The sequence below is a fragment of the Choloepus didactylus genome, chromosome 24, assembly GCF_015220235.1.
Source record: "Choloepus didactylus isolate mChoDid1 chromosome 24, mChoDid1.pri, whole genome shotgun sequence".
NCBI lineage: Eukaryota > Metazoa > Chordata > Mammalia > Pilosa > Megalonychidae > Choloepus > Choloepus didactylus.
The window spans coordinates 2,501,980-2,515,012 of record NC_051330.1 but is presented as its reverse complement, the minus strand read 5'-3'; the positions used below and the strand labels follow the sequence as shown (position 1 = coordinate 2,515,012).

General features: G+C 40.3%; 1 protein-coding gene across 1 annotated transcript; it reads right to left on the bottom strand.

Moving 5' to 3' along the window:
* Positions 1-11,851: 11,851 nt before the first annotated feature.
* LOC119519745 (olfactory receptor 56-like) lies at positions 11,852-12,802 on the bottom strand. The gene has a single exon (XM_037817493.1). The coding sequence runs from the start codon at positions 12,800-12,802 to the stop codon at positions 11,852-11,854; it is 951 nt and encodes a 316-aa protein (XP_037673421.1).
* Between the last annotated feature and the right edge of the window lie 231 nt (positions 12,803-13,033).

The following is a 13,033-nucleotide window of genomic DNA, read 5'->3' as shown; positions in this document are numbered from 1 at the left end:
TTTAATGTTTTTTTAACTTACCTAAGGTAGTTTTGTGAGTCTGAATGTGCTGTTTCAGTCTCACTTCTGCTTGCATGTTTGTCCCACTGTGCTGCAGCTCCTCAGGGACATTTGCACAGGTGCACAGGACTCAAAGAGCAAGAGTGAGGTTGAATTGTCCACCTCAATGTCACAGCCTTCATGGAAAGGGTGTTGGTGCTTAGCAGCTGGCATACTCCATGCAATGATATCCCGCTGCAGGATGAGAGGATGATGAGCCCATTGCAGGATCAGGGTATGGTCAGACACTGGGTGAGGCTGTGTGTGGAGATGAGCGCATCTCACCAGAGACCTCAAACCCTGCAATGAAAGATTTGAATTTGAGCCTTGGATTTCATCAAAACTTGTATGTAAGACCACAGTGATTCCTCAAAGCTTTTCACTATGACACAAATGGGTGCAAGTCAGATGAGAGACATTCCATACACAGAAAGTAAAGTCACATTTATTCTTTTGCTTTGGGGCTTTGCTTAGGAATTTATGCTGTTTTGAAACCAAAGTAGAAAACATTTGAATTCACCTACACATGTCACTGATAACAAAATCTCAGAATTTCTTTTAAAAAGTAATGAAACAGAACTACTGGAGTTGAAGACCACAGTAACTGTAATTAAAAATGTCCAGGAGGGTTTCAAGAGCATATTGGAGCTGACAGAAGAGAGAATCAGGAAACTTGAATATAAGACAATTGAAATGAGACAAGCTGAAGAGCTGAAAGAAAAAGCAATTATAAAAAAAACAAAAATAGCCCAAGACACCTCTGAGACACCGTCAAGCACACCAATATACACATTATGGGAGTCCTAGAAGGAGGAGAAAAAGCAAAAGGGGCAGAGGGAATATTTAAAGAAATAATGTCTGAGAACTTCCCAAACTTAGCAAAAGACATGAATAGAAACATCCAAGAAGCAAAGAGAACACAAAACAGGGTAAGCAGGAAGAAAAATACAGCCTGTCAAATAGTGATTACACTATGGAATACAAAAGACAAAGAGAGTTCTAAAAGTAAGAGAAAAGTAACATGTTATGTAAAAGGGAGTCCCAAATAGATTGGGAACTGATTTCTAATCAGAAATCATACAGGAACAAATGAAGTGGATAGAAATACTTAAATTGCTGATGGAAAACAATTACTAACCAAGAATCTTATATCATTTTTGAAAGAAAGCAAAAAAATCTCTTTCTTTCAAAAATGAAAGATTAAGACATTCCCAGATGAACAAAAGCTGAAGGAGTTCATCACCACTAGACATGCCCTATAAACGATGATAAAGACTGCAAAGAGAGGGCACTAGTCACTGCTTCAGAGCAGCATAAGGAAATAAGGACCTCCAGTAAAGGTAACCATTTGGGTAATTATAAATGCCAGTATTGTTATATTGTGTTGTTTGGTATGTAACTCCACTTCTTACTTCCTACATGTTCTCAAGTGCAAATGCATAAACAGTAATGATAAATCTATGGTTTTTGACACACAATGCTCAAAGATATAAGTGGCAACAAGTACCAAAAAGGTGAGGGTTAGAGGAGTATAGGAAAAGAATATGTATATGCAATTGAATTCAATTTGGTATCAAACCAAATATGACTGCTATGTATTTAGGTTGTTAAATTTTAACCACATGGTAACCAAAAGGAAAATATTTGAAAAGTATATCCAGATAGAAAAGAGAAGACACTCACCATGGTGTACAGCACACAAAAAATCAAATAAATATGAAAGAAGGCACTAATGTTATAGCACTACAAAGGCAAAATAGTAAAATGGCAGAAGAAAGTTTTACATTATCAGTAGTAACATTAAATATAAATGGATGAAACTTCCCAGGCAAAAGGCAGATATAGGCAGAGTGGATTTAAAAAGTGTGGCTCACAAAGAAGAAATTACAAGGGAAATCAGTAAATATCTTGAGATAAATGAAAACATTAACACAATGTATCAAAATTTATGGGATGCAGCAAAGTAAGTGCTGAGATGGAAATTTATAGCCCTAAATTTATAGCTTGCATTAAAAAATTATAAAGAACTAAAATTAAATACCTAACTACACACTTGAAAGATCAAGAAAAAGAAGAGCAAACTAAACCCAAAACAAGAATAAGGAAAGAAATAAAGACTAGAAAAGAAATAAATGAAATTGAGAATAAAAAACAGTACAGAACTTCTGGGAAGACGGCCCATTAGGAGAGGCAGAGCAAAATTCTCCTCCATGAAAAAGACTAGATAAAATGCAGAAAGTGCTCCAGAACAGCAGTTCCAGAGTGCTATCAGCTGCACAGGGACTTCTACATGACATAGTGGGGACTTAGCTGGAGAGGCAGAGAGAATGTGTTTGAAAGGATGGGGTGTGTTCAGCCCAGACCACCACTGGGAATGGGCAGCTGGAGCTAGACACTGAGCATGGGAGGGAACAGCTTTCAATGCCCTGTGTATCCTTCTCAGCAGTTGGCTGAAGAGATAACCCTTCACAGCCCTGCAGCTTGGAGCTCCTGTTCCAGGGACTGGCAACTGGGGCTGGCCACTGAGTGCAGGAGAGAGCAGCTTTCCACACCCTATGCATCCATCTCAGCAGTTGGCTGGGGAGATAACCCTTCACAGCCCTGTGGCCAAGAGCTCCTGTGCCAGAGACTGGAAGCTGGAGCCAGCACAGGAGAGAGTAGCTTTCCATGCCCCATGCAACTTTTTCAGCAGTTGACTGGGGAGATAACTCTTCACAGCCCTGTGGATGAGAGCTCCTATGAGGAAACTCAGGATTCTGTGGACTTGTGGTGACCACATCCACTCTTCCTCCATACAAGTCCTGGTGAGCACAGCCAAGAGGCAAGGGTGCAACACAGAAGTGCTGGGATCCCCTGCCCAACCCCAGGGACCTGTGGGTGCATGACAGACAGGGACTGTGGTGCATATGAGCTGGAGGGTGAGATTCACAGCTCCACAGCCCCAAAGTGGTCCACTCACAGCCCAAGGAACTACTGGGAACTCTGTGCTCTGGAGTGGACTCCCTGCCTAACTGTGCAGGGCCCACCCTTCACTCTCAGGGCTGGCAATCCTGAGTGCACACAGAGAACTGGAACACTGATTGGATTTCCATCCAGGTTGTACCCTGCCTAGTGCACAGGTGGAGTTGGGGGAGAGCTGGCCTGAGAGTAAGAGGTGGCTGAAGAGCACCATCTGCTTGTAGGACAGCAAAAGTGCACTCCACCAAGCTGTAGCTCTGAAAAATTATAGATAAATGTTCAAATAATCCTGCATATCCCCAAATAACCATATCAAGATAAGCAAATGCCCCAAGGCCAACCACAGAAAATCATAAAGCACATGAAGAAATGATAACAAATGACCAAATTTAAAAGCCAGAGGAGACACAGAACTTGGAGCAATTAATGAAAAATACCGTACAAATCTCTAAAACAACTTCAATGAGTTGTCTAAGGACATAAAGGACCCAGAAGACTCTAGAAGGGCATAAAGAAGAATTTGAAAGAGTAAATAAAAAGTATAAGATCTTATGGAAGTAAAAGATAATTTTGATCAAATTAAAAACATACTAGAGATGCAGAATAGCATATTTAAGGAGGAAGAAGAAAGAATAAGTGAACTAGAGGGCTAGACAATTGAATGTTAATGCACAAAAGAACAAACGGTGAAAAAACATTCACAAATGGTGAAAAAAATTGAAAAATTTGAAAAGGATCTTAGGAAAATGATGGACAACATGAAGCACACAAATATAAGAATAATTGGTGTTTTAGAAGGTGAAGAGAAGGGTAAAGGGCTAGGAAGAGTATTTGAAGACATAGTAGGGGAAAATTTCCCAGCCATTCTAAATGAAAAACTAAATATGCAAATCAAAGATTCCAAAAAACTCCAAATAGAATAAACCCACTCTGAGACATATACTAATCAGAATGTCAAAAGTTGAAGAGGAGAAACTTGTGAAGGTGGCAAGAGAAAAGCAATTCACCACATACGGGGGAAACCATATAAGACTAAGTATGGACTACTCAGTGGGCACCATGGAGGTGAGAAGGTAGTGGTGATACATTTAGGATTCTAAAAGAGAAAAATTGTCAGTCAAGAATTCTTTATTCCCCAAAGCTCTCCTTCAAAATTGAGGGAGAGTTCAAAATTTTCAGAGATAAACAAATGCTGAGAGAATTTGTTAACAAGAGACCTGCCCTGCAAGAGATATTAAAGGGAATATCTACTGGCTGAGAAAAATAGGAGAGAGATGTCTGGAGAAGGGCACAGAACTGAAGAGTATTACTAAGGGAAACTTAAAAGGATCAAAGAAAGGGGGTAACAGATCAGACAAACAAACACCAAAGGATAAGATGATTGATTCAAGAACTGCCATCACAGTAATAACATTGAATTTGAATGTATTAAACTCCCCAATTAAAAGATATAGATTGGCAGAATGGATTAAACAGTATGAACCATCAATATGTTGTTTACAAGAGATGCATCTTAGACTCAGCTACAGAAAGAGATTGAAAGTAAAAGGATGGAAAAATTATTCCATGCAAGCTGCAGCCGAAAAGTAGGGGCAGCAATACTAATATCAGACAATATAGACTTTAAATGCAAAGATGTCATAAGAGACAAAGAAAGACACTATATATTAATTAAAGAGACAATTCAACAAGAAGAAATAATCATAAATGTTTATGAGCCCAATCAAGGTGCTCCAAAGGATATGAGACAAACATTGGCAAAACTGTGGGAAGCAATAGATGCTTCTACAATAATCATGGGAGACTTCAGTACACCCATCTCTTCTATAGGTAGAACAACCAGAGGACCAATAAAGAAATTGAGAACATAAACAATGTGATAAGTGCATTAGACTTAATAGATACATAGAGAGTGTTAAATCCTAGATTATCAGGATATAAATTCTTCTCTAATGCTCATGGAACATTCTCCAGGATAGATGGTCCATAAAACAAGCCTCAATAAATTTAAAAAGATTGAAATTAATCAAAAAACATTCTCTGACAATAATGGAATGCAACTAGAAGTCAATAACCATCAAAAAACCAGAACATTCACAAATATGTGGAGGTTAAACAACACACTACTAAACAATCAGTGCTTCAAAGAAGAAATTGCCTAAGAAATTGCTAAATATCTGGAGACAAATGAAAATTGAGAACAAAATATATCACAACCTAAGGGATGCAGCGATGGGGTGCTGAGGAGGAAATTTTTACCTCTAAATGCATACATTAAAAAGGAAGAAAGCTAAAATTGAAGACCTAACTGAACAACTGAAGAAGTTAGAGAATGATTAGCCACTAACCCTAAAGCAAGCAGAACAAAAGAAATAACAAGGATCAAAGCAGAAATAAACAATACTTAGAACAAAAAAATAGAGAGAATAAATAAATCCAAAAGTTGATTCTTTGAGAAGATCAACAAAATTGACAAACCCTTAGCTAGACTGACAAAGTAAAAAGAGAAGACTCAAAGAAAATCATAAATGAGAGGGAAGACATTACTGTGGATCCTGAAGAAACTAAAAATTCATAAGAGGATACTATGAATAACTGTACACCAACAAACTAAACAAGTTAGAGGAAATGAATAATTTCCTGAAAACACATGAAAAATATACACTGACTAGAGAAGAAATAGAAGACATCAACAAACCAATCACAGGTAAAGAGATCACTCAGTCATCTAAAAGCCTCCTACAATTAAAAGCCCAGGGCCAGATGGCTTCACAGGGGAATTTTACCAAAATTTCCAAAAAGAACTGACACCATTCCTACCCAACTCTTTCAAAAAATTGAAGAAAATGAAACAGTACCTATCTCATTTTATGGAGCTAACATCATTTTAATACCAAAACCAGATATAGATGCTGCAAGAAAGGAAAACTAGAGGCCAGTCTACCTAATGAATATAGATGCAAAAATTCTAAACCAGATACTTGCAGATTGAATCCAATTTGGAAATAATCTAATCAAAAGTCCATCCACAGTAAGTCTGCACCCATGAGACTGGATTTAAAAAACATGGCCTTTCCTGGGCCACTCACTTTCTTTTGCTCTTGACTGTCATGATGAGGAATCTGAGGAAATTGGTCATCAATCATTTATTCTTAACCCTTCTTTCTTTTTCTGTAACTTTTAAGGTTGTTTCTATATCCCTGATATCTGCAGTTTCACTAGTGTATCTGAGTACGGGTTTATTTTTATTTATCCTGCCCAGAATTCAGATAACATTTTCATTCTGAGAACTCAGCTTTTCCTTCAATTCTTAAGAATTTCCTCTTCAAATACCATTGCTCCAAGATTCCTTCCATTTCTTTCTGCTAGAATCTGTATTAGGCTAATTTGAAGCTTCTGTCTAAATTCCCATTTTCTTAAATGTCTTTTGTTGTTGTTACAGCTTTATTGAGATATGATTTGCATAGTTTACAATTCATCAATCTGAAGTGTACAATTGAATGGTTTTTAGTACATTTGCAGAGTTGTGCAACCATCACTACAATCAATTTTAGAACATTTTAATCAGCCCAAAAAGAAGTGAACTGTTTTTTTATGTTTTATAATGTGTGCTTCTTTTTGCTAAATTGTGAGTGAACTCCTTGGTACAAGGGTTTTTTTTTTTTTTAAATTCTATTTTATTGAGATTGTTCACATATCACCCAATCATCCAAAGTGCACAATCAATTGCCCATGGTACCATCACACAGTTATGTATCCATCACCACAATTAATTTCTTTTCAAATTTTTAGAACATTTTCATTACTACAGAAAAGAAATAAAAACAAAAAAGAAAACTCAAATCCTCCCATACCCCTAACCCCCCTCCATTATTGACTCATAGTATTGGTATAATACATTTGTTACTGTTGATGAAAGAATGTTAAAATACTACTAACTGTAGTACATAGTTTGCAATGGGTATTTTTTCCCTATATATCCCTCTATTATTAACTTCTAGTTATAGTATCATACATTTGTTCTAGTTCATGAAAGAGATTTCTAATGTTTGCATAGTTAATCATGGACATTGTCCACCACAAGATTCACCTTTTTTACATTCCCATATTTTAACCTCCAACTTTCCTTCTGGTGACGTACATGACTCTGAGCTTCCCCTTTCCACCATATTCACACACCATTCAGCACTGTTAGTTACTCTCACAATAACATGCTACCTTCACCTCTGTCAATTTCTAAACCCTTAAGTTCAATCTAATTAAACATTCTGCTCATAATAAGCAACTGCTCTGTGTTCTTTAGCCTCACTGTATATCCTGGTAACCTAAATTTCATGTTTATGAGCTTACGTATTATAATTAGTTCATATCAGTGAGACCATACAATATTTGTCCTTTCGTATCTGATTTATGTCACTCAATATAGTGCCCCCAGAGTTTGTTCATCATCTCATTTTTAAGATGGTTTTTTCACCCACCATACATTCATGTCTTAAGTAAACAATCGATGGTTCCCTGTATAATCATATTTATGCATTCAGCACCATCACCACTATCTATATAGGAACATCTCCATTTCTTCCACAAAGAAGGAGGAAGAGTCAATGAAGGTAGAGAGACAAAAGAAAAAGAAAGAAAAAAAATTACAGCTAAAAGGCAACAAAAGGAAAGATAGAATTGAAATAAGGTACAATAAAAGAGTCCCATATCCCTCCCTTATATCCCCCTTTTGTAAGCATTTAGCTTGGGTATATTGCCTTTGTTACATTAAAGGAGCATAAAGCAATGTTTCTGTTAACTATAGTCTCTACTTTGCATTTATTGTATTTTTTTTCCAATACTGCCCTATTTTTAAAACCTTGCAAGGTTGACATTCATTTGTTTCCCTCATGTGAAAACATATTTGTACATTTTATCACAGTTGTTGAACACTCTAGGTTTCACCAAGTTATACCCAGTCTTTATTTTCCTTCTTTCCTTCTGGTGTCCCACATGCCCTTAACCTTCCTTTTTCAACCATACTCACAGTCATCTTTGTTCAGTGTACTTACATTGTTGTGCTACCATCACCCAAAATTATGTTCCAAGCCTCTCACTCCTGTCTTTTCCTTTCTGCCTGTAGTGCTCCCTTTAGTATTTCCTGTAGAGCAGGTATCTTGTTCACAAACTCTCTCATTGTTTGTCAGAGAATATATTAAACTCTCCCTCATATTTTAAGGACAGTTTTGCTGGATATAGGATTCTTGGTTGGTGGTTTTTCTCTTTCAGTATCTTAAATATATCACACCAATTCCTCCTTGCCTCCCTGGTTTCTACTGAGAAATCTGCACATAGTTTATCAAGCTTCCTTTGTATGTGATGGATTGCTTTTCTCTTGCTGCTTTCAGGATTCTCTCTTTGTCTTTAATGTTTGGTAATCTGATTATCAAGGGTCTTGGCATAGGTCTATTTGATCTATTCTGTTCTTGGATCTGTAATTTTATGTCTTTCATAAGAGATGGGAAATTTTCATGATTATTTCCTCTATTATTACTTCTGCCCCCTTTCTCTTATCTTCTCCTTCTGGGATACCCATGACATCTACACTCATGCATTTCATGTTGTCATTCAATTCCCTGAGACATTGCTCATATTTTTCCATTCTTTCCTCCATCTGTTCTTTTGTGTGTAGGATTTCAGGTGTCTTGTTCTCCAGTTCTTGAGTGTTTTCTTCTGCCTCTTGAAATCTTCTGTTGTATGTCTCCATTGCATTTTTCATCTCTTGTGTTGTGCCTTTCATTTCCATAGATTCTGCCAGTTGTTTTTTCAAACTTTTAATTTCTACCTCATGTTCACCCAGTGTTTTCTTTATATCCTTCATCTCTTTTGCCATATCTTTCCTAAACTTGTTGAATTGAATTAGCATTAGTTGTTTCAATTCCTGTATCTCAGTTGAAGTCTAAGTTTATTCCTTTGACTGGGCCATATCTTCATTTTTCATAGTGTGATTTGTGGTTTTCTGTTGTGTAGGCATCTGGTTGCCTTGATTACCCCAACCAGATTTTCCCAGACCAGAAGGGGCTCAAGTCTCAGAAGGGGACTGTATTCAGTATCTGGTTTCCCTGAGGGTGTGTCTTAGAAGATTGATAGACTTTCCTGTGAGGCCTCTAGCCACTGTGCTTTTCCTAACCTGCCTAGCAGGTGGTGCCTGTCAGCCTGGCTCCACACTGCTGTAAAGAGGTGTGGCCCCTTTAATTTTCAGGTTAAGGTGTTTCTAGAGTGATTGTTTTCCCCAAGGCCCTAGGGCCTGGGTTCTGAAGGGAAATCACTTTCCCCAAGGCACTTGGGCTGGGCCCCACCTCCCTCCTCTTAGGAAAGATACACCCTTTAGGGAGTTATCTTCTGCATTTGAATTATTCCGTTATCTCTCTGACTCTGTTAACTCCATCCCTGTCTGGGTCAGAGCACTGTGGACTGAAAATGACTGAGACTCTCTCCACTGAACCACTCAGGTAAAGAGAGAGAAAAAAGAAAATAATGCCCCTTTTCAGAACCAGTCCATGGCCCCCTAGTTTCACCCATTATCTAGAGAGGGCATCCATTCTTTTTCACTACCTTTCTTGGGGCACAGGCACCTTCTGGCTCTCTAAGGTCAGTCTCTAAAAGTCTCTGTATTTTTTTCTTTTTTTAATTAATTTTTTTCTCTCCATCAACACCACCTCCTCTCTGCTGGGAGTGACCTCAGGGTACTTTGCTGCTTGTTATGGGTTTGTCTATGTTTGTAGCTTGTATTCAGCAGTCCACATTTGTTAAATAAAACCCCAGTTGGAGCTGGGCTGGGCTATATTCGCTGGCTCTAGGAATGCTGCTTTCTCCTACAGTGAGGTCTTGCAGCTCAGCCTGCTGTGGAGGAAGGGGGCTCCCAGCATGTTTCCACAGTTTTTACTTACAGATTCTATGCTGTGATCTCAGCCATTCCACTCAATCTAGGTTGGTGTATGATGTGTAGACAGTCACAGTTGTTCCAGATTGTCTACTAGTTGTTCCTGGTTGTTTATTAGTTGCTCCAGGGGACTAACTAAACTCCACACCTCTCTATGCTACCGTCTTGCCCCAGGGCAAGATTTTGATCAAACATATTTTCAACTGGGTTCTCAGAATGAAAATGAATAACACATCTTCAACCAACCATAGAAACTCCCTTAGCTCAGTGCTCTTCAATTCTTAGCACTTCCCATGCTGGGCAGTGTTGAGTCATGGGGCAGAATAAAACCCAAGGAAACAGAAATCCCTGCAGTGGGATGATCTCAGGGCATGGAACACTTAAGAAGTGGGTTTCCTAGGGTTGTTCCCTGGGCTCAGGATGGAGATGGAGGTGGAGATCAGAGATTGCATCTTAGTGAACATCACAGGGAGGTGGGGTGCATGGAGAAAGTCCTTCCTCTGCTGTCTAATATCCTGTTGTGCACCCTCCTACTCTTCTCCTTTGCACTGACCAGTGTTCAATGCTGCCATCTGGGTTCTCAGAGCCCAAATGTGGGGCCATCTGTGGCTACTCCTCTAGCTTATACCCAACTTTAACTGCATCTCCTTCCCAACGTCAGAGCTCACCAATCCTATGTGGCACAGAGCAGCTAAGTAGCTTTAGTTGGGGAGTGAGTGACCCATTTCCCCGTCACCATTAAATGGCTTCCCTCATTGATGGTTCCCATCTGGACCAGTGGGCACTTCAGTTTGCAATCCCTGCATTAAACCCTCCTTAGATGTCTTCATGAAGCCATTTCTGACTTCTCCTTACCACCAAGAATGTCACGGGGCCATTCTTGGTGCCTCCTTCATCTACTGAATGTGTGTCCATGATCATATGTAGCAAAATAACTTACCGTCATTCCTGAGCTTCTGTGTGTCACAGACGGTTTTCCTGAAGTAGACTGAGACAGGATTTGCCTGCAGAGTTTTGTTGGACAGTGCTCTCATGACAAAAACCTATATTGTGGGGGAGTTAAGGAAGCAAAATTGGGCAAAGGGAAAAGTTGCCCGAGAACTCTGGAAGGAGCTCTGGAGTTGTGGTAGCCATTCCCAGTGGTCCCAAAGCCAGGCCCTTCGTGCCCCCCATTGACAAGTCAAGATATGCAGGCAGCTCCCCAAGGAGAGGACATGACCTTGGGCAAGGTGACTCAATTCAGCCAGGGGCACTTTCTGGAGAGTGACTCAGCTGAGAGTTGTCACTGCCACTGTGGAGTTTCAGGGTTCTATCTGTGTCTTCTACTCTCTGTAATCCATAGACCTACCATCAACGTGGATCTGAAGATCGAATCAATGTGTTTATCTGATTAACTGTGGTCAGAGAATGACTTTTTCTTTCTTCCTTTTAATCACTGAATTTCTATTTTTACAAATTCTCCAAGAACAATTCAGGTAACTAACGTTTTGGGGGAGAACAGTTCTTGCATGTGAAGAACTCTATTGCATGCTTCATTTTTATGCTAATAACTCTATTGGCTGGATGAACAAACACTGTCACAGAAACAAAGTGGTTTTTTTTTAAGCCATAGATCACAGCATTTATATTTACAAAAAAGCCATAAACAAACATGCATGTCTCCTTTATTAGGAAGACTTAAATAGACGTTTAAACATTAAGGCAGTGATGAATCTAAAACATGAGGTTCTAAGTTAAGGCTTTGCTTGTCTGAAACCAATATTCATAAGTAACTATGACCAAAGTAGTACACCAAACTCTTTTATCTACTCAGTTGAGTTCCTCTGCCCAGGATATACTTTATTTCAGTTATTTTCAATAGAGGACATTTGTTTTCCTGGCTAATTCAAGTAACCAAGCCAAGGAACCATAGTTGCAGGGGCTAGAGCCAACTTAGCCCTGCTCCCTGCAGCAGGGACACCTTCCCAGGAGCTTCTTCAGGGCTCCCGTCACTTCTTTGTTCCTCAGACTGTAGATGAGAGGGTTGAGCATGGGGGTGACCATGGTGTAGAAGGCAGAGACCACCTTGTCCTGCTTGGAGGAGTGGTAGGCCTGGGGCCGTATGTAGGTGATCATGGCGGCCCCGTAGAAGAGGGAGACCACCACCATGTGGGAGGAGCAGGTGGCCAAGGCCTTCTTCCTGCCCTCCACGGAGTGCATGTGGAGCACTGCCACCAGGATGCGCAGGTAGGAGGCGGAGATGACGGAGAAGGGCAGGAGCAGCATAATGACACAGCAGACGTAGATCATGGACTCATAGAGGGAGGTGTCAGCACAGGCCAGCTTTAGAACAGCAGGAATCTCACAGAAGAAGTGGTCAATCTCCTGGGAGCTGCAGTAGGGGAAGGTTAGGGTGATGACAGCCTGGATGAGCCCATCCACCAGGCCGAACAGCCAGGACCCTGCCACCATGAGCCAGCAGACCCGACGGCTCATGAACGCCGAGTACCTCAGGGGCTTGCTGATGGCCACGTAGCGGTCGTAGGCCATGAAGGCCAGCAGGAAGCACTCGTCGCCCAGGAGCGTGAGGAAGAAGAGGATCTGCAGCCCACAGCCTGTGAAGGAGATGGAACTGCCTTCCAGTAGGAAATCCACCGCCATGCGTGGCATGATGGTGGAGACGAGCATGAGGTCCATGAGCGACAGCCAGCAGAGGAAGAAGTACATGGGGCTGTGGAGGCGGGAGTCCGCATGGATGAGGAGGACCATGAGCCCGTTCCCAGACAGGGCCACCAGGAACATGGCCATGATGAGGGAGAAGAGGAGCAGGTGCAGCGGTGAGCGGGTGAAGAGTCCCAGGAGAATGAAGTGGGAGATGAGAGTCTGGTTTCCTGCCCCAGGCATTCTTTCTCCTGGAGGGAGAGTTGGTGTCTGAAAGCAGAAGGTTTAAAGCTGGAGTTATCATGTTGAGGAAATTACTTTTGCCCTACAGTTACTTGGTTTAGAATGCAAGGCATGGCCTCTTCAAGGAAAACACTCTAACAAAAATGGAGTGGTTTTGTTTTGTTTTGCTTTAATCTTCCCAGACTTTCTGGACATAGTTGAGAAGGGAATTTTAAGCTATATATTGCTAAA

Excerpts from the sequence above, each read along its gene's own strand:
- LOC119519745 (XM_037817493.1), bottom strand. The coding sequence starts at position 12,802 with ATGCCTGGGGCAGGAAACCAGACTCTCATCTCCCACTTCATTCTCCTG.